Raw genomic sequence first — 23540 nt, 5'->3', positions numbered from 1 at the left:
TGAATTCTTAAGGAAGCTGACACAGTCTTGGTTTGTACTACTTGGGTCAATCTGGGATTGGGAATCTGATGACACCGCAACTTGAGCTCCTGAAGTAGAGGGAACCAGTTGCTCTTCGGCCAATAGGGAGCTATCAGAGCCAGTTGGCCTTTGAATGACCTGAGTTTGTGTAGTACCTTCAATAACATGTTTATTGGGGGAAACAAGTAGATCCTCTCCCAATTGTTCCAGTCTATGGTCATCGCGTCCGTGGCATAGGCCTGGGGGTCCAGGTTCGGAGCCACATGACAGGGAAGCTTGTAGTTGCTCTCCGTCGCGAACAGATCCACTTGGAGTCCCAGAACCCAGCGGCAAATCCAACTGAATGACTCTCCGTCCAGAGACCACTCCGTCTCCAACGGAGTGGTCCTGGACAGGGAATCCGCCACCACGTTCCGCACCCCCGCTAGGTGGGTGGCTGACAGATGCCAGCCGTGCTTGTTCGCCAGGGAGAAGATAGCTACCATCACCTGGTTTACGCGACCTGATTTGGAGCCGCCCCTGTTGATGCAATGAACCACCACGGCGCTGTCCAACACCAGCCTGATGTGAATCCGGCTGGGGGGGCGGATTTTCTTTAGAGTTAGAAACACCGCCATAGCTTCCAAGGTGTTTATATGGAACTGTTGAAACATTGTAGACCATGTTCCTTGTACTTTTTGTTTTGGCGAATACCCTCCCCAGCCGCTTAATGAAGCGTCTGTGTGAATTACCAGCGCCGGAGGAGGGAATTGAAGCGGGACTGACTTTGACAGGCCGCTGACTGTGGACTAAGGCCGCAGTCTCGCCTTCAAGATTTGTGGGATGGAAGAGATCCTGTCTCTGAGCCTGACATTGGCTCGTCTCCGCCACACTCTGTTTATGTCTTTTAACTTCGCTTTTAAGAGCAGGTCCGTCACTGAGGCAAATTGAAGGGAGCTGAGGATTCTCTCTTGGGACCAGCAGGATGCTGCTTTGTCCTTCAAAAATTTTCTGGTAACGGAGGCTATCTCCTTCCGTTTGGACGGCGGGAGGGATAGCCTGTACCAGGACAGGTCCCACTGGAGGCCCAGCCACTGAAACCGGGACTCCGGAGTCAAGCGGGACTTCTCCCTGTTCAGCTGAAAGCCTAACGACTCCAGGAATTTGATGACTATGGCCGTAGCCTTCCGGCACTCTTGAACTGTTGGGGCCCAGATTATCCAATCGTCCAGGTACGCTGCTAGGGAGATCCCTCGGGACCGGAGCTGCTGAACTACTGTTTCCGCCAGCTTTGTAAATATCCTGGGGGCTATATTGAGACCGAAAGGCATGACCCTGAAGGAGTAGGCTTGCTTCCCGAGTCTGAAACCCAGGAAGGGAGAGAAGTTCCGCGCAACCGGGACGTGATAGTAAGCGCCTGAAAGATCGATAGAGGTGGTGACGGCTCCACGCGGAAGTAGAGTCCGTAATTGAGCCACTGTAAGCATGCGAAACTTGTCGCATTTTATATAAAGATTTAGACGCGACAGATCCAGAATCACTCTTTGCTGACCGGAATCTTTCTTTGGGACAGTGAACAACCTGCCCTGAAATTTGAGGTGCCTTACTTTCTTTATTGCTTTCTTGTTGAGCAGTTCTGTCACATAGTCCTGTAGGGCTTTGGAGGGGGGTTGGTAAAATCTGATCAGGGGAGGGGGATCCTTGATCCAGCTCCAACCCAGACCCTTGGACACAATGCTGTGTGCCCAAGGACTGAAGGACCACTGGTCTCTGAACCAGTAAAGGCGACCACCTACCTGACTGGTCTCAGTGGGAGGAAGCGGGTTTGCTTCCTCTACCACGTCCAGGTTTTCCCCTGGAGGCCGAGCCAGGTTTACCTCTGTATGGGGCTCGACCTCTTCCCCCCCTTGCGCTCCTATTAAGGCCGTGAAAGAACCCACGGCCTTCATAGGTAGGGTTGTACGCCGGAGAGGAGATGTACGAGGGTGCAGCAAGGGATTGGGCTGGTTGGACCAGCACGTATTGTTGGGGTTGAGCCTTGGAGGTGGAGGGCTGGGCCACCGCCGAGACCGGGACAGCCTGGACGACCGTCTGGTGATGATGTCTTTTGTGACACCTGAAACGTTTACCAGACTTGGTCTGGGAGTTGCCAGATTCCGGGGTTTTCTGCTTGTAGGCGGAGATACCCCAACGAGAGCGAAGGCTCTGATTGGCTCTGGTAGCCTCGCTCAGAACACTGGCTACTTCGTCATCTGGGAAGAGATTCGCCCCCCCCAGATAGAACTCTTCATGAGCTTGTTAGGCTCATGATGAATGGTGGCATCAGCAAAAATGAACTTCCGGCACTCCAACTTCGCCACCATAAAATCATACAGGTCCGACTGAAACCCTGCTAACAGGGATTTAGCCAGAACCTGGAAGAAGGGCTCCTCTGCGCAGGAGACGGCGGTCGCTTCTGTCAAGCAGAGGGAGTTCAAGGACCGGCCGAACTGAGACCGAGCCTGAAACTCCGCCTTCAGCAAAGCTTCCGGGAGCTTGGGAAGCTGTTCACTAAATTGTGAAGACGCACAGTCAGCGTCCAATTTACCCACAGTAAAAGTGGACGGGGCGTCTTTCCAGAACTCCTCACCCCCTGGGAATACCAGGGATGTGGAGTCTGTCTCCCTCAGCTGAGGCAAGGGATTGCCATCAAAGCAAGCCTGAGCCGTAACCAGAGTGACTTTGTTAAGGCAGGGAGTGGGCAACTTATCACCCAATGAAAACATGGTGTAGTTGCCCTTGAAAGGAGTCAATTTCGTATTCTCTGCCTGCCACTCCGTAAGAGTGCGCAGGAGAGCAGACTGCGCCTGGTCCCTCGGAAAGATCACTGTCTCCCTAGGGACCTTGTCTGAGCGTACCCAGGCTTCCTCCGTCAGCCTAACGAAGCCTGGGTAAGGGGGCAGGAGATCAGGAGGGAAGAACTCCAATTCCTCCAGACGTCTCGTGCCAAGACCCTCAATAGTCAGGGTGTCTTCGTGTCGAATGGCACGAAGAGCAAAACGCCACGGGTTCCCTACATTGAAGGGAGGGAGGTCAGTCGTATCTGGGATCTCATACTGTGGATCGGCCCCGCCGGAGCGAGCCATATCCGCCAGTAGAGTATCATGGCTGTGAAGCTTTTCCGTGATCTTGGAAAGCTTCCCCTCAACCTCCGCCGAGAATCTCCCGAGCAACAAGTTAGCAAACGCCTCAGGGTCAAAGGCAGGCTGGCGAGGAGGGCTTGGTTTTGGCGCCCTCTTATTCGCTCCTTTGCCTGAGGTTCCTGGCTTGCTCCCGGAGGCCACAGGTACAGCAACCTTAGCCTTCGACGGGGGGAAGGGAGATGCTTTATGGAAGACGAGGACTTGAAGCCCTTCGCCTTCCACGAAGTCTTCAGCTTCAACTTGGGGACAGCAGATGGAGCCCTGTCCTCAAGAAGGAAGACTTACTAAACCCTGTAAAAGAAGAAGCAGAGGATGATGGGGAATCAAAAGGGCGCCCGCCCCGCAACCTCACTTACCTCTCTACCTACCCCTTGGTCTGGCTCCGTATTCATCGGCTCCAGGGCGCTGGGGTAGAGCAGGTCTCTCAGGCTCGCGTCGAGGACGTAAGGATTCCCCAACGGCACTTTCCTTCCGAACCCAGCCACCCAGGCGCGGAGAGACTCAAGGGCCTCTTTCTTAGAGGACTCGTCAGCCTGAAAGAGAGCAGGAAATCAGGACTAACATACTGTAACATAAAAGATATGATTACAATATGAGCACCTATTAGACTGAAAGAAACGTGAGGAACGAAAGGCAATAGCTTACCGACTCGTCCTGGATGCTACTGCATAAAGCGAAGCAAACCTCACAGCCATCAGGATGCCAAACGATGAGATCATCCAGCCGGACCGCACAACCAGCGTGGGTCCGGCACACCACATGTCCGTAGGGTTGATGGAGGGTGGCGGTGCATCCTGGCTCCTCACAATGCACAGTCTGTAAGTGTGAAAAGTACATGAACCTACCACTCTAAGAAACTTAAACTAGGCAGGCACGGGTATTTCAGCCTACTACTGGAGGACTCCGGCGGGAAGAAAAAACCCCGTCAGAGACGGGCCTACCAAACAATAAATTAAATAGAGCGGTAAGCAAGCTGCTCTCTGACCACCGGAATACTCCGGTGGAGCGAGAGAGCTGAGTCAACAGGGCCCTACCACAAGGGATGCCGGCAATAAAAACGGCGGGACCCCAGGGCAGGACACCGGACCCCAAAAACAACATAATGTCTAACGGCGGAGTGAGCAGCTCACTCCGCCAGTGGATATGCATATATAGAATACAAGAGATGGTAACGGAACTGGTAACATGACAATGAATCACACATTCCGGAGTCCGGAAACACCCCCACCGGAGATCCCAAACCTCCACCGCTAGAGAACAGTAGGAGGGTGAGGCTACCAACATCACGAGGCCGCAAGGGCCGGAGTAAGCGCCAATCAACCCAACTAAAGTAATCTCAAACGCAAGCGAACGCGGAAAGAGGTCGAGAACGAAAACCCAAAAATGTTCGAAACCCGCTCAATCCTAGGAGAGCAGGTTAACGAAACATTGAGCCAAGCGCAGAGCCACCGGGGACTTGCCCTGGGAGGGAGCGAATCCCACCACCAGGGAAAGCCCCCAAACTCGGAGAAAACGCCAGCTGACGTCACCCGCACGAGAAGAGGCAAGAGCTGGCCTGGGATAGGGAGGGGGAGGGAAGGGTTGGTGGGGCAGGGATGGGGAGTAGGCTAGGGCAAGTGAAAACAGGAGACTGGGGAAGACACTTCACCCGCTCGACTGCAGTCACGCACCACGCCAAGTAAATTAATACCAGCAGTGGAAGGACATAGCCTACCCCGAATAAGAGGAGGAAGGGGATAGCGACCAAGGCCTCAACACGCCGACTCACACCTAGTCATAGCCTAGGTCAGCACCCGCACCTAGGCATAGCCTAAGCTAACAGGAGGGGACAAGGGAAGGGAGGGGAGGAAATAACAGGGAGAGAAATTTCCGTGCTGAAAACCAACCAGAGCCGAAAGAAAGGGGGGGGATGCCATAACAGCATAGAGGAGACACACCCACAGAAAGCTCTACCCCTCCGTGGAGGAGATGGGGAGGACAATGGGGTCTCACTTTACCACCCAAACAACGGCCCGTGGAAGGAACAACAACAGAAACTCCCTCAACCTGGGGATTCCCTCCCCATACCCAGGTGCGGATTTACATTGAGGCTAATGAGGCCGCAGCCTCAGGCCCCGGGTACTGAGGGGCCCCCCGATGAGGCGATGATTAAAAAATGTAAGTGATGCCACCGATTATCTGTGACTACTTATCTACGACATCGGCAATACTCATCTCATATGTAAATTATACGATCAAATATATGAATTGTTCAGTCTAATATTTTCATTGTTTTTCTGTTGCTCAACTTTGTAATGGAATTACCTCTTTTTTAATACAGTATGATACAGCATAATAGATCAATCGTTTCAATATAAATTAAAAGCAGAACCTGCCGAAAACATGACACTAACTACTACTGTTCATATCGAAACATGTACTAAAACAAAATACAGTATGATAAATGTGTACGTGTCTGTTAAAAAGGCCCTTGACCTGAAGTAGCCTCGGGCCCCAAGTACTGCTAGTCCGCGCCTGCCCATACCTAACCTACTGAGGAGAGTGGGAGGCCAAGGAAGTAAAATACGAGCCTAACATAGACATAGGCAGGCTAGGGAGCCCCACACAACAAAATTACCAGATAAATCACCATCACTAAAAGTAAATATGCATAAACCAGGAATTACTTTGTGCTCATGCAAGGCGCATAGCCTAACCGAGAGGAGCGACAGGGTAAACAATAAAATCGAGGCTGACGCTCCCCCGCATGTAAATTCAAGGCAATAAACACTGATAGCACCAGCACGACACAATATAATGATAAAGAAGCTAAAACTGTCAAAGGGAACACATCCTGGTGGAGGAACCCAAGTGGGAAATGACGGGAACCCCAATGAAGGAACCCCGACATGTGGTTCAGTAAAATAACATAGAGAAACACCGATACAACCCGCCCAGGAAACACCACCAGGATGAAAACCCAGGGGGAATAATGATAAGTAATATAACGACAAGGAGAAATCCCAAACAGAACAAGCTGGTGGGCGAATCTCGCAGTCGACATGGCTGGCTAGGGGACGCCACGGCGTCATAACAACAATCACATATATGAAAATACGGACTGACCCAGCCAAACTTAAAATAAAAACCCCACAATAAGATGGTACTTAACTTGGTGACAGTAAAGCTGCTTGAAGACATGCTGGCAATAAGCAAAAAACAGCCAAAAACACAAGCACAAAAGTTCTGGTGGGAATAAATTCACGTGCTAGAAATGGAATGAGTGTAGGTGGTGCTGGAGTCGCCGCTTGGCGGGCGGGTGAGTGTAGGGGCTGGAACGGCTCTCTACTCTTCCCGGGGGATTTTGACATGGGGACATCTGTCGAGTGTGGCTCTGTGGTTGTGATTCTTTCACTCACCCTTGGTAATACCGACGTCTTCATTATGGAAGACGCCCGATCTGGGGGTAGTAACTCCAGCATTCCTGAAAGCCTTTTTCTCTGGTATACTTAGCAATATTTATACCTAGAAATTCATGTTAGTATGGAATTTCACCGGGTGACACGGGGCCGAACTCAGAAATATATATATATATATATATATATATATATATATATATATATATATATATATATATATATATATATATATATATATATATATATGTGTATATATATATATATATATATATATATATATATATATATATATATATATATATATATATATATATATATATATATATATATATATATGTATATATATATATATATATATATATATATATATATATATATATATATATATATATATATATATATATATATATATATATATATATATATATATATATATATATATATATATATATATATATATATATATATATATATATATATATATATATATATATATATATATATATATATATATATATATGTATATATATATATATATATATGTATATATATGTATATATATATATAATATATATATATATATATATAATATATATATATATATATATATATATATATATATATATATATATATATATATATATATATATATATATATATATATATATATATATATATATATATATATATATATATATATATATATATATATATATATATATATATATATATATATATATATATATATATATATATATATATGTATATATATATATATATATATATATATATATATATATATATATATATATATATATATATATATATATATATATATATATATATATATATATATATATATATATATATATATATATATATATATATATATATATATATATATGTATATATATATATATATATATATATATGTATATATATATATTTTTTTTATATATATATATATATATATATATATATATATATTTATATATATATATATATATATATATATATATATATATATATATATATATATGTATATATGTATATTTATATATATATATATATATATATATATATATATATATATATATATATATATATATATATATATATATATATATATATATATATATATATATATATATATATATATATATATATATATATATATGTATGTAGGTTGATCATCACTAATCAGGCAATCAGCAGTCCAGAACAATCAGTAATCCGGCACAAATTTCGGCTAGAGTAATTTCCAATGTTTCCACTAAATTTCAAATTTCCCCGGGTCACTGCGCTAACTCGCTCGCCAGCCGCTTCGATTTGGTGGCGCAGTGTGCTGCATCAACAAACTGGTAGCCTAGCCTACATTATACTGAACTCTATTCATATATTAACAGTATTATACAAACATCAACATAACAAATGTGCATCTTTTTCATGGATCTTTTAAAAAGTTATGCTTTACTACATTGTTTCCAATTGTATTATAAATTGCGATCAATGTTTTATTTTGGGAATCGGTATCGCGGTGTTTATTTCGCCGCATTTAACTAAGTTGAAAGCGCTTTTCTTGCTTCTAGTTAGCGTAAATGAAATTAATTTAGCTATTTTTTCGTTAATATATGATGTTCGCGGGAATCACGGCTGGCCGTTTTGGGGGCATGTTTGTTTTGTGTAAAAAAAAATCAAGATTCCGTTAGCTATTTTCTCTTGATTTCATCATAATACGAGCTTTACGTATTTATCTTTTATATGCGTGAAAACAGTAGTAATTTGTATTCTTTCATGCCCAGTAGTTTTGATTAAAATACATTCTCTCCAGTTTTATTTATGGTCAAGTTTCATCCATGTTGCCGATGCACGATAATTTATAGTTATTAGCAGCTTGAACATTGTTTTCTCAGCTTCAGCTACAACTTACAGCTTTAAGTTACTGTAGCAGTATATTTCCCTGCCGATCTTTTCTCCAAAGCGAATAAGGGTATAGTGTAAAAAATATATCAGTCCTATTGTACAGTACTTGATGTCATTTGTAAGATAACTACGGTAATTTTGTATTACCGTACGATGGTTGAAATACAAGCAAAACAGTTGTTATCCGATACGATTATTAGCAAAACAACAGTTTCCCGTTCGGTTGTTTATGGCTGTACGCATTTATGCAAGAGTATAACGTTACTAACAATACTTTTATCATTCTCTTTTACTTTTTTAACTAGCAGATGGAATAAAGAGATGGAGGAAAAGTTTTCTATTGTAAGTTGGTCTCTCTCACTGCCTGATTGTACCTGTTGCCTGCGCCTGCGCGAAATCTAAAGATATATATCCTAAATATTTTCGTACTGGTATTAATTGCTAACCCCATCGTAAACTCGAAATATCGTAAGTCGAATTATCGTAACTCGAGCACTACCTGTATTTGATAATTGCCTTTTCTTTATTAACCAACTTGTACTGATTTTTGGGATATTTTAATTCTAAGATGAGGTGCTTAGCTACTGGGTTTCGTGTATTCTAGCCTAATAAATGGCTAATCCGGCAAAGTGGCTAATCCGCACCCTCTAGGTTCCAATGATGCCGGATTAGTGATGGTCAACCTGTAGTATATATATATATATATATATATATATATATATATATATATATATATATATATATACTGTATATATTTATCAGTGCAAACTTTTTGTATATATTTATCAAACTTTTTTAATAAAAATTCATTAATATATGCTATCAGTATAATGTTTTCTCCATAACCTATAAAAAATACCAGGCTGTATGTTATCAATGCAAAATTTTTTTTGTAATAACTTATAAAAAGAAATGCCCTAATGAGGTTATGCCAGGACATGGTAGGGTGAGTGTAAAACAATGGTAACAAAGTTTTACACTCACCCGAAAGTTTTCTTCATAACCTGTGAAAATGTATGCTATCAATATAAATTTTCTACATAACCTATATACACTACCACTGTACATGTTTTCTGTTCAGATATTGGAGAGGCAAATAAACAAACAACTGAGAGGATAAAGTAAACAAATGCTGAACAATGAAGCCTACACAAGTCACGAGTCAGACAACAACTCACTGCAGTAAAATCAAGCTTTGGGGTCTTATATAATTATTATAATATTATGAAAAATAGTAATCACTAATTAGAATATCACTAATTTGAATGTCACTAATATAGGAAAACAAATCCCTTTCTTAGATATGGGCATTCTAGTGTTGTTGCTATCCCAGGTGGGAGAATTCCCGTTTTCTTCGTCCCTCTCTTGTAACAAACTTACGAGACGCATTCGTTCAAATTTCTTCCTCATAAGGGTGGTGCCTCTCTTGCTTATGGGAATGGAATTGTGTGAATGCACTACTGTACATGGTAAGAAAATCCGAAAAGGAAGTGCGTCGCAAAGCACTACGATATCGCTTGAACCAGAACCAACACACAAATCGAGATGGTTTATTGGTCAAACCCGACACTCTGTTTGGAACTGTTACATACTTTTATAATTTCATATTTCCAAAAATATGCAGTAAAAATATTTCAAGAAATATAAAATTCAGTGAACAAAAATGTAAAAAACCCACTTAAAATTTTTTTTTATCAATAAGAGTAGACCCTCGCAAATACGACGAGAGTTCTTTAAGTTATGGGTTCATGTGGGCTGGAGATGAAAATCAGCCTCAGCCATTGTGCTTGGTTTGTGGATGCAAATTGTCAAATGAGTTGATGCTTCCTGGCAAATTAAGTAAACATTTTCAAACAACTCATTGCAGTCTTCAAGGAAAAGATGTAAGTTATTTCAAAAGTTTGCTTGAGCAACAAACAAAGCAAGCAGTTGCTTCCAAAGTAGAGCAATGGTATCTGAGAAAGCTCAGATTGCTCTTTATCTGAGAAAGCTCAAATTGCTTCTAATGAAATATCAGAAATGATAGCCATAAAAATGAAGTCTCATACTCTGCTGAATCTTATCTTGCCCACTTGTAAACAGATGGTTAAGACTCTTGTAGGAGATGATGCAGAGACACAAATAAATACAATTCCATTATCAAATGATATTGTTCATAGGCCTATTCTGGAAATGTCTAACAATATCAAAGAAAATGTTTGCTGTAATAAACTTCAGGAGTCATACTTTCCACTGCAAGTTCATGAATCAACCGACATAATCAACAACGCACAGCTACTCACCTTTATTCGCTTTAGTGATGTGTATACTATAGTAATCAGTACCTTTGTTGCAAAGAATTGCTTATCACTGTCAAAGGTGAAGATATTTTTCATGATTTAAATAATTATTTTGAAAAATGGAATTTATTCTGGAAGTCGTGTGTCCGGATTTGTACTGATGGAGCTCCAACAGTGACTGTTTCTATTAAAGGGCCTGCATCGTTTGTAAAGCAACACCATCCCAACATTATATGAACTCATTGTTTCTTGCATAGAGAGGCCCTGATGGCAAAAACACTTGGTACTAAACTGAAAGAAGTTTTTGAGCAAGTTCTCCAAATGGTAAATTTCATTAGGATTAGACCAGTAAAATCTCGTATATTTGAGCTACTTTGTGAAAACATGGATTCACAACACACATGCTTACTTTTGCACACACAAGTGAGATGGTTATCAAGAGTAAAGTACTCTGCCATGTGCTTCAACTTTGTCAAGAGCCATTGGCATTTTTTGAGAAAGGAAATAAAGGTAAATTTTGTGAACTTCTGAAATGTGAGTTTTGGACTTCAAAATCGAGATATCTGACCTATATGTTTCAACACTTGAATAGTCTGAATGTGTCCATGCAAAATGGAAGTGAAAACTTCTCACATCTACCAACAAAGTGAAAGCATTACAGAAAAAACTAGTAGTCTGGAAAAGAAAAGCTAGTTTAGGATGTTTGGAAATGTTCCCTTTGGTTAGAGAAGGCCATTCAAACAATTTAATTCCTTTAATAGTGGATCACTTATCGATTCTGGAATGTAATCTGAACCATTACTTTCCATCAATAAACACCGAGCAATAAAATTGGATTCGCAACCCTTTCATTGACATTTCAACTGATGATGTTGACTTTTCGTTAACAGAAGAGGAGAAGCTTGCTACCTTATCTACTGATATTGACTTAAAGATCAAGCAAAAGGAGGTGCCCATCAATCAGCTTTGGATTTCAATCAAAGAAGAATATCCTTCAGTAGCCAGGAAAGCTTTGACTGTATTATTGAGTTTTCCACATTATATCTCTGTGAACAAGGATTTTCTGTACTTACAAACATTAAATGTAAAAATAGATAAAATATTAAATGCATTGATGAAGGGATGAGAGTATGTTTATCACATATAAGGCCAAACATTCAGAAAATTGCAAAATCTGATCAAGCACGTTTCACGTTAGGATACTTCAGTGTAAAAAATGTCTAAGAAATGAATGGATATTTCAGGTACTTCTTTATCATTTACCTATTTCAAATTTCATGACCAATTTTTCCATATTAAAATCACAGATGTGCCCCAAATTTTTGGTTATTTCATAGGTACGCCCTGAGGTAAAAAAAGTTTGAGAAACACTGCTCTAGAGGCCTGTCTTCCTTTACCAATAGAGGTTACAGGGCCATGCTGGGCTCTGTTTTTCGTCACAGAGGTTTGGACCTATCTTCAAACCAGTGTCAAAGCTTCAACAAGAGAGATTGTACTTTTCCGCAAGTTGTGGTATAGTTTTATTTATTCTTCATAAATGTTTCTTGAGTGGAAATGTGTATTATGTGGAAGAAGGGTATTGTGTTTTATTGTGTTTGTATTTGGTTGTGAAAAGCATTGTGTTGGCTGTTTCGTGTATTTAATTGTAAGTATACATGTAATGGTGCTTAAGTATCAGTCGTTGGTTGTTTTGTTGGTTTGGTTGTTAGCCGAACGTTTGGGTGTTGGTCAAATGCTGTCATGAGAGGCAGTCTCGTTACAGCTCTGGTGCAGTGTAGCTGTACCTAGGAAGGACTCAGGAAATTCAGCCTTAGTTGTTGGTGCCTTCAAATTCAATTAAGTATTCCTTTTCCTCCTAAAGTTCATTTAGGGAGATTTCCTTTAGGAGATATGCATATCTAAATGTAAGGAGAATTTCTTGGAGTGTCCTTTGGATGAGGATAATGAAGTAAAGATTGTGCTCTTTCCAATCTCAATTCAGGCTAAGAATATCGAATCCGCCATTTGGATTGATAGTAAGTTTGTACCATTTATGTCTTGGATAATATACCCAATGCAATATGGTTTTGATTGTGAGTTAGAATAATATAGTTGAAGTAACCTGGGTGTCATAGCATAAAACATAGGCTATGATTAGGTTAATACATTTCAGACCATTTAGGCTATACGATCACTTTATGATTTGAAATGCTATACTACTTCTGAATGAGTCGGAATAACCAAGATCTTTCAGACCTTATTAAATGATTTGACACATCCAAACAGAAAAAGTTGGAGTCATTTGCATGGAACCTAGATGTACAGTAAACCCCCCATATTCATGTTCTCACGATTTGCGGATTTCTCTATGAAACGTACACATTATTTGCAGAAAATTCGCCCATTTGCAGTATTTTTCACTGAGAAATATTCACTAATTACTGAATTTTCATAACCATTTCGTGACCAAATGCACTTTTTGTGATAAAACTATTAAAATACTCAGGTATAAGTATTAAAATACTCAGGTATAAGCATTTTTTAGAGTTTTTTTTTGTGTTTGAAGTATCAAATAGGCAGTTCTAAGTGCTTTTAGAGGGGGTTTTAAGTATTTGCGGATTTAGTCCTGAAATGGTTTTCTGGTCCCCAATTTGGGTCCCTTTGTTCGTTAAGGGATCTTACTAGGAAGCTCTCTTCCTTGTGGCTTTAGCAACTGCTAAGGAGGTCAGTGAGCTTCATGCTATTGATAAAAGGATTGGGTTCTTGCAAGGAGACCCAGTCTGTTCTTTTACCCTTGGTTTTCTGGCCAAGAACGAGAGACTGTCCAAGCCCTGGCCACCTTCTTTTACCATTAAGAACTTAATGGAGATCCTGGGCCCAGAAGAGGAAGAGAGTGCTCTTTGCCCTGTGAGAGTATTAAGATACTACTTGCATAGGACCGAGAGAATTAGAGGATATGCTCTGTTAAAAATCCTTCCTGACCCCTTTCTAAGAATGCCTTGTCATTCTTTCTAAGGGATCTTATTACCACAGCGCATTCCCAGATTGGAGAGGACACCTTGCCTTCGTTTAAAGTTAAAACTCATGAGATCAGCGCGGTCGCTACCTCGTTAGCTTTTAGACTTGTCTCTCTCCTCTATTCTTCAATCGACATATTGGAGGTGTAATTCGATTTTTGCAGCTCATTACATACATGAAGTGGAAACAGTATTTGAAAACTGCAGTATCCTGGGTCCGTTGTCAGTGGCTGGCATGGTTTTGGGGGACGAAGCGTAGGAAGCATTCCTTCTATCCTTGTTCTCTTTGCCTTGACGTAGGGTGTTGAGTCGTACTGAAGCCTGGGGGCACCATGAAACTGGAATACCCACCAGGTTTTTAGTGGAAGGGCAGTGGTTTTTATCATGTGGTGTAGGTGACAGCGTTGTCTGGTTGCTTTTATTGTGGTACTGCGCTCAGGGCAGCGGCAACTATTGATGCTTTGCTAGCCATCGGAAATGTCCTTCACTGCAAAGCTCCCACTTGAGTAGAGGCATGCCATGGCTATATCGCCACACCATACCATTACCAATGTTTTGAAGTAGAATATGGCCATGTATCCCACCTCCTGTCAGTTTTGGATTCAACTACGTAGTTACTTGGTAAGTTACTTATATGAAATGTTATTTTCATGATAAAATTAAGTTTCATATATACTTACCAAGTAATTACAGAATCGAATCCTTTCCTCCTCCCCTTGCATGGACACAAGGGCATAAACAAACTGAAGCTCTTTGCTACGTTGTTCCTCTTGTTCCCAGAAAGTGGCCGGGGCTACTACTTACACAAAACAAAAGAAGCACTATTGCAGTTTTCAAAGCAGCCATGCAAATTGAAACTATAGCTATGTAATTACTTGGTAAGTATATATGAAGCTTAATTTTATCATGAAAGTAACATTTTCTAAGTCTCCAAATAAACCCCTGGGCTGGAATTTGGATGTGGTGCTTAAATATTTATGCTTGCCCCCATTTGAGTCCTTGAGCACAACCTCCCTTAAGAATTTGATAGTAAAGACTTTTTGTTACCCTTGGCCTCGGCAAAAAGAGTCAGTGAGCTTCAGGCTGTCTCATGCCATGTAGGCTTTACTACCTAAGGAGCAGTCCTTTTCTACCCCTTTTCAGGGCCAAGAATGATTTTAAGTCTCATCCTCTGCCTTGCTCTTTCGTGATCCCCAGTCCATCCTCTTTGATACCAGGTGGGGAAGAAACTTCCCTATGTCCAGTCAGAGCTCTCTCTATATATTTGCAACTCTATATATTTGCAAAGACTAAGGAAATCAGACGAAAAGTGTATAAAATTTTTGTAGCCCTAGGAAACCTGACTTACCCTTGTCAAAGAATGCCATGTCATGTCTGTTTAAGGCTCTGGTCAGAGAGGCACACACAAATCTAGACTCTACTTTTTTACCTCTGCTGAAAGTAAGATTTCATGATATGCAAGTGGTAGTGATCACTTTGAGTTTCCTTAAGAATCTTTCTCTGAAGAAAGTTGTCAGTGCGGCATGGTGGAGGTGTAACTTGGTATTTGCCTCACACTATCTGCAAGATGTGTGGCGCAGTGGAGGTGTGACTGTTTGCCTCGCACTATCTGCTAGATGTGTAAGTCCAATATGAATTGTGCAGAGCTCTTTCACCCCTCATTATGGCAGGGGGACTCATATCCTGGATAATTAGGGTAGCTGTACTTCAATCTTTTCATGTTAGGAAATTGTCGAGTTTTGGGGAGTGTGAAGGTACCTATGTTGTATTACGTGAGAGCCTTCATTCTTTTACCATCGTTGCTCTGCTGGCCTAGGCGCCAGGCCTTGTATCCCACTTGCATTGAAGTGTAAGTAGTATCCCTAGCAAGGAACCTCCAGCATTGTTCTGAGGTCATGCTGCGTAATGAATGAGTCCTGGCTTGGTAGCAGTACCAGCATGTGGATGCTAATCGTTAGGTAAGTAGTGTCTTATTCGTGGTGGAATTTTATGGTTTTCTTTGGGGTTATTAAGTTTATCCTCACACCTTTCCCACTTCCTTTGCTCAGTGCAGGAATCAGTATCATAATAGAGAAACAAGATTCATTTAAAAATAGAAATTTGTATAAGATTTATTTTTTAAATGCAGTACTTACCTCTTTATTATGTATCACCCCTCACCTCCTGACTCATGTGGACAGAAGAAAAAATTAATGGAAAATTTATAGATGTTCAAACCACCTGAAAGGAATAGGTGAATAGACACTTCAAACTAAACAATCCTATTAATTTTTATAAAATAAATGAAATATTTCCTAGTAAAGTATATAAGCCAGGTGGTTTGTATTTTAACCCCCTTGTATGACAGAAAGGTTGTTAGGCCTTTGGGGAACGCTAATGATCAGTGTTTGCCACATAGGTAACAGGAAGACCTTAGTGTTCTGTCTTCCCATACCAGATCCATGGGTAGCTCTGGAAGATGCTCTCCAGCACCCTTTGGACAATCTGAATGTTTATGCTTTTCCTCCATTCACTCTGATGTACTGTGTGATCAGTTGAGTGTTCATCACACTGTGGCTCGGAAAGACCTTGGTCATTCCTTGTTGGTACCATGCTAGGTAGTTTCCTGATTGACTAGCTCTCTTGGTTGAAGTACCCATGAAAATTTCCCGTGGCCCACTCTCTTTTGTCAGCCATTTATGCAGAGGTGTCATCAGGAGGTACTGACCCTCCAGCTACATGCTTTGAGGCTATCCAGTACCTTCTGCCAGAGAAAGGCTTTTCTAGCAGGACTACACTGGGAATGTCAGGGTACCTTTAAAGATCATTGTCTAAGTTTTATCCAGGAAAGCCAGTCATCTTTAGTGATTGGTGTCATAGAAGGGATCTTTTTCTGGTTGGAGCTTCTGTTCAGTGGATCATGGATTTCTTTGAGTACCTTTGTCAAAACAAGCTCCTCTCATTCTTTGTGGCAGAAGGCTATCCCTCTGCAATGAGTCAAGTCTTCAGACTGAAGGTCATGGATCTTTCTGCTTGAGCATGGTTTTTACCTTGACTTGTGTATCAGAATTATGACCAAACGTAATAATTACAGTAATAATGTGCGAGTTCTGGTTGTAATTGCTTATCTCAGTGCTGTGACTTCGGCTGATAGAGCATATTGATTATTGCAGTTCTTCATTTCATTCATTTCTAAGTCCATTGGTTTTAATATTTAGTAAGTTTTTTAAAGTTGTCATACCAGGGAACTGAAAAGTTTGAACAGATCACCAAGTAACATAAACAGTTTACGTTACTTGGCCAACAGCAAATCAGTGCAGGCGTGTGGATGGGGCTACAGCTGGTGCAACATTTTAAGGTTTTGACAATATTAGATCTAAGCTAATACAATTTTTTTTTAACCAGGCAGAGGAATAATATATGAAAAAATAGAAGCACTGAATAACATTTTATTATAATTACCATACATTGTAGTCTTCAAAACCTGAAGATATTTTGCATTTCATTACCACAGGAACATGATACCCCAGAATGAGCAAAATACAGGTAAAGCACAAATACTGCCTTTACATAATAAGGAAAAAATATTTAATTCTGCTTATGTCGACGCAAAGTGTTTAATTTTTATGCATCTGAAAACAGCAAAACTACAGTATTCGGTATTGCGCAAAAAGATGGCAGTGTTTTGTATATTCTGAGATTCTGAAACCCTTGTTACGAATCCAATTTTTGTTTTATGGTCTTATAAACTTCTGTAGAATTAAGTTTTTATGTTTAAAACTGTGTAAACCAATTGTTACCTATGCCTGGTGTTACTTACCGAATGCAACACATTTCATCACACAACAATGAACACTACCAAGACAAATTATTAGTGAGTGTTTTATTGTTAGTCTTGCTATACTACTATAATAAGATTTACTGAAACCCTTTCAACATACTGCAATTTTACTTTTGTCAATTAATAATGTTTCCAAGGCAGGGTTGTTTGAGTAGAGTGAAAATAAGGGTGTTTTGGTATACACCACGAAAGTTACTTTGGCTCTTTGACTCATCTACCTTAGTCTGCCGATATGGGAATGAATCTTTGTGACTAGGCTACATATATTTTTCTGTTTATGATAATTTTGTTTATTTACTATTTTTAAGTAAAATGCACTTTATTCAGACCTCATATAGAGGAATTCTGATTACAGTACTATTTAGCAAAAAGATAACCTTCCTCTGTAGACATAATATAGTAAACCCCCCATATTCGCGGAGGATGCGTACCACTCCCTCCCCCCCCTCCCCACGAATAGCTAAAACCAGCGAATACTTAGAACCCTTCTAAAACTGTTAGAACTGCCTATTTTGATAGTTCAAACACACACAAAACAAACTAAAAATGCTTATACAGGTATTATCCTACTTATGATGGGGTTAGGTTCCAAAAAATAACCATCGTTTGTTAGAAAAAATGTAAGAAATACCAAAACGTATCTCGAACATAGCCTACCCTACACTAGGGTATTCGGTACCATGTATACGTATATGGTAGCCTAGCCTACACTATAAAATATACTCTACATACACGGTAAAGTAATTATTAATATCAGCTAATTCTGGAGGTTCATGCAAAGTGACTTATGATAATTCATTACAAAGAGAAATTGAATAACAAACAAGAATTAGCTTGGCCTACAAATGATATATTGTTTACATACACGGTAGCATAGCCTACATTATACTCCCCTCTATGTTCACATATCGTTTTATACAAACGTCAACATAACGAATATGCATCTTTTCCGTGTATCTTTTAATATGTAATGCCTTAATTCACTTTATCCAATAATATTGTATATATATTCTTATATTGCTTTTGTATTATAAATTGCGATCATAACGATCAACATATTGGTTTGGAAATTACGCGGCATTTATTTTGCTGTGTTTAATTCAATTCAGACCACTGAGCTGATTAACAGCTCTTCTTGGGCTGGCCCGAAGGATTAGATTTATTTTGCATGGCTAAGAACCAATTGGTTGCCTAGCAACGGGACCTACAGCTTATTGTGGAATCCGAACCACATTATAGCGAGAAATGAATTTCTATCACCAGAAATAAATTCCTCTTGTTCTTCATTGGCTGGTCAGGGATTCGAACTCGTGGCCAGCAGAGTGCTAGCTGAGAACGGAACCCATCCGCCCAACGAGGAACCGTAAATGTACAGTATCTCTAGATACTTTATTTATATGGGGCAAGGTTATTTTTCATTATACGAAGTGTTTTTAAGTCGAAATATAGCTAAAATACGTCTCATTGTGAAATTAATTTATCTATTATTTTTGTTAGTAGATGACGATGGCCGTTTGGGGGCGTTTGTTTTGTGTAAAAAAAATTCAAGATTCCATTAGTTATTTTCACTTGATTTCATTATAATACAAGCTTTACGTATTTATTGTTTATCGGTGTAAAACTAACAGTAATGTGTTCTTTCATGCTCAGTAGTTTTGATTAAAATACTTTCTCTCCCATTTTAATTACTGTATGATCGAGTTTCATCATGTTGCCGATGCACGATAATTTACAGTATAGCCAGTAGCAGCTTGAACATTGTTTTCTCAGCTTTAACTACAACTTGCAGCTTAAATTTAGCAGTATATTTCCTTGCTGATCTTTTATCCATACCGAATAAGGGTATCATGTAAAAATATGTAAGTCCATTGTACCTAACGTCATTTGTGCCATAACGTTCGATAATTGTTTATTACCGTACAATGGTTGAAATACCAGGTAAACGGCTGTTGTTATTCGATTCGGTTATAAGCAAAACAACAGTTTCTTGGTCGGTTGTTTATAGCTGTACGTGTTTACGCAAGAGTATAATGTTACTAACAATACTTTTATCATTCTCTTTTACTTTTTTAACTAGAAGATGGGGTAAAGAGATGGAGGAAAAGGAGTTGGTCTATTGTAATTTGGTCTCTCTCACTGCCTAATTATGCTGCTGCCTGCGCCTGCGTGAAATTTAAAAATATTTTACAAATATTGTGGTATCGGTTTTAATTGCTTACCCCATTGCAAAATCGAATTATCGTCAGGTGAATTATCGTAACTCAAGCATTACCTGAGTGTTTTAATAGTTTTATCACAAAAAATGCATTTAGTCATGAAAATGAGATGAAAATACAGTATCTAGTGAATATTTCTCAGTGAAAAATACCGCGAATGGGCGAATTTTGCGCAAATAATGAGTAAATAATGTTTCAAAGAGAAATCCGTGAATGCGTGAGTCCGCGAATCGTGAGAATGCGAATCCCAGGAGTTTACTGTAGACCTATGAAAAACTTAACCTTCAGCCACATGGATGCATGGTAAATTAGTGTCTTGACGCCAGAAAATACAGTATGTTTAAAATTAGTTATTTTTGGATATATTTGACATACAGAAGAAGCCTATTTCCTACTGAGGTCAGTGGCATGCTTGAATGGTATGGTCTTGCTAAATTTTTCAGTGTAAACTAGTAATTATTAATATTGATGTAACATTTTATTTGACTAACTACAGTACATAGTTTTGTGTTATGTTTAGAACAGTATTTATATTACAGGTCTTGTGCAGAGAGTATAGAGAGACATGATTTGCTCATAGATTTAGATATATGCTCTCCAACATTTGATGCAAAGCGAGCAGTTCAAACTATATTGGAACATCCAGAGAGGCTAGTGTGCGATGTTATTCTAGACCAACTGGTCCTTCCAGGAGTTGGGAATATAATTAAAAATGAGGTAGGTGTTGATTCCATTTTTTGTTAAGCTTGTGTTACAGTTGCATGAGCCCTTTGTTGGCCGAGTTGGTTGAGCTTCAGACCGTCATTCGATGGGCCGGAGTTCGATTCCCGCCGCCGGCTGATGAAGAGTTAGAGGAATTTATTTCTGGTGATAGAAATTCATTTCTCGCTATAATGTGGTTCGGATTCCACAATAAGCTGTAGGTCCCGTTGCTAAGTAACCAATTGGTTCTTAGCCACGTAAAATAAGTGTAATCCTTCGGGCCAGCCCTAGGAGAGCTGTTAATCAGCTCAGTGGTCTGGTAAAACTAAGCTATACTTACTTACTTTACAGTTGCATGAATGTGCTGTACTGTATAACAAACCTGCACAATCTTTTTTTTCACAACTGAGATATGCCTCTGAACAATTCTGTTAAAAATGGAATGTAATGAATTAATTTCATTTAGTGTGTTACCCTGTGAAAGAATAGTTACTGTATTCTGAATAGATTTTGTGCCATGTTGAGTACAGAAATAGAAAATGTTTGGGAAGGGTGATGTTTAACAATTTTTAGAGAATATTACCCATGATTCCCTTGTAGATCTTACTAGTCACTTCCAAGACAACTTTGAATTTCCAAAAGTCACCACTCTTAGTGAAATAAAAACACACAGTATAAAAATTGATAATGTTAAAACTTCAAAGAGAAGCTGGAACAAGTTTAAATTAAAACCAGCTTGTAACTTACTTGGCTTTTAAAATTAGAGTCCGACCTCTTAAATTTGGCACTCCATGGTCAGGCAACTCCCTTGATCCTGGACTTTTTTGAATCAGCACCACCAGTTCTTGAGCAGCTATGAGGGTGGTGCCACAAGTTTCAGTTTTTGGATTTTTTTGGATTTCAGAACTGAAGTTTGCTAAAAAATACTGTACACAAGTACAGTTTATTTTGAACTAAAACATCCCGAGAAACTCAAAAATATACAGTATACAAAAGTACCATAATTTGCATATGACAACCCCTGCTATTCGCGGTCTCACAATTCGCTGCTTCACCGATTTGCAGATTTTTCTGTGGAACTTATCCCCAAATTATTCACGAAAAATTCAGCAATTTGTGGACTTTTTCATCGAGAAATATTCAGTAATTAGTGTATTTTGATGTTATTTTCATGACTAAATAAATTTTTTTTATGGTAAACATGATATATTAATTTTCAGATATTAATATGGAAGTAAACAGCATAATATCATAAAATGTAATATATTTTATGTATTTAAGTACGTACTCTACTGTACTGAAGTTGTGAGTTGTAGTTTTTCCTCTGTTCTGTAAATAGAAACTGGGACAGCCTCAATACTCTATGAGAGAAAATGGCTCTGATTGAATGTAGTGTATTTTAATGTTATTTTCATGACTAAATAGGTTTTTTTATGATAAAAACATGATTTACCAATTTTCAGGTACAGGCAGTGCCCGGTTTACGACGGGTCCGGCTTATGATGTTCCGAGGTTATTTTCAAATATATTCATCAGAAATTATTAACCAGTTTACAATGCATGTTCTGGGTTTATGACACCGATCCGACAGTAGAAATATGGTTCCAAAACGGCAGAATAATAAAAATTTGGAGGTTTTTTTTATGAAAAACTCAATAAAAATGCAGTTTACATCGTTTTCAATGCACCAAAAGCATTAAAAGTAAGGTTTTCTTTGGATTTTTTGACGATTTTTCGGTTTACGAAACGGCGTAAGAACGGAACCCCGTCATAAACCGGGGCTGCCTGTATTAGTATTAAAGTAAACACAGCATGATATCATAAAATTTTTTTTTTTCCAATGTATTAAAGTACATACCGAACTTGGGAATACCTAGTGTTTCCCCTGTTCTGTATAAAGAAAATGAGACAGCCTCAATACTCTATGAGAGAAAATGGCTCTGAATGTAGCGGGGACTTGAGTTCAGTTTTCACACTTAGCTGTAAGCCATATATTTTCAAGGGTAATGTCGTAAGATGACATTGAAATGATATTAAAGTGTTTTAGGATGATAATTTAAGGTATATTTGGTGTATGATGATAGTTTAAGGTATAAATTTGGTGTTTGAACCATTAAATAGGCAGTTATAAATGTTTTTACAAGTATTCTTTGGTATCTGACCTGTTTAGATATGCAGTTATAAACATTTTTAGAGGGGTTGTCAAGTATTCGCAGATTTTGGCTATTCACGGGGGTTTGTGGCATCTATTCCCCACGAATAATGGGGGCTTACTGTACTCATGTCATCCAATCTCATGTATCATCCGATCTCGTGTATCATGCGATCAGTAAAATTTCATTCTAAAACATGATTTCATCATAAACATTTTGATAGTGCGAAATGTGTTAGTAGATTACACTAGACAAGCTACCTATGCCTGTCTCAGTTTCGGTAGTTACCACTGATAATGCATATTATATCTGGGTTGGCTTTTAACTAATATGTAGGCCTAAAAGCAAAAGCTCAGTAGGTTAAATGCAAATCTTCATACATTAAATCAGACTTAATAACCTTGCGACATGTCTAAGAATTCACTACTATTTGTTATAGTTAAAAATCACTTACTAAATTTAGTACAATTATAAATAAAGTTGCATTTTAAACCCAGCTCTGATAATTCACGAAAAAACAAATATCTGAAATGCATTTAATTTAACAACTAATGGCTTATAGTAAACAATTCCTGAAGGTTGGTATGTATTGCAGGAATACAGTAATCAGTGTGGAACCCATTTGTTTTGAATAAGCATGAAGATTGGTACTCAAGGTAGCAATTTGGCTAATAATGTTACAAGACTGTATTTAGTAATACCTTAATGTAATGGCCCAATTTTATAGGACTTCAACTTCTGTACTTATCAGCTGCAATATTAGGATTATTTTTTGCTCTACAACCATTTTAGATGTGATGTATTTTTTGATCAGTCTCTTAAATTGAATGTTAAGTGTAAATTAAAGTTAGTTTAGGTTGGGAAATATGTA

General features: G+C 39.1%; 1 protein-coding gene across 2 annotated transcripts in view; it reads left to right on the top strand.

Annotated features, from left to right (window-relative positions):
• The window catches only part of LOC136850563 (endonuclease 8-like 3), a 134712-nt gene that overhangs the window by 55073 nt on the left and 56099 nt on the right, over window positions 1-23540 (top strand). For both annotated transcript variants that reach the window (XM_067124188.1, XM_067124189.1), the window contains one exon: window positions 20354-20531. In XM_067124188.1, coding sequence (XP_066980289.1) covers window positions 20354-20531 — 178 coding nt within the window. The remainder of the gene's footprint in view (window positions 1-20353; window positions 20532-23540) is intronic.

This window comes from Macrobrachium rosenbergii, chromosome 22, assembly GCF_040412425.1.
Source record: "Macrobrachium rosenbergii isolate ZJJX-2024 chromosome 22, ASM4041242v1, whole genome shotgun sequence".
NCBI lineage: Eukaryota > Metazoa > Arthropoda > Malacostraca > Decapoda > Palaemonidae > Macrobrachium > Macrobrachium rosenbergii.
This window is presented reverse-complemented; position numbering and strand designations above follow the sequence as displayed.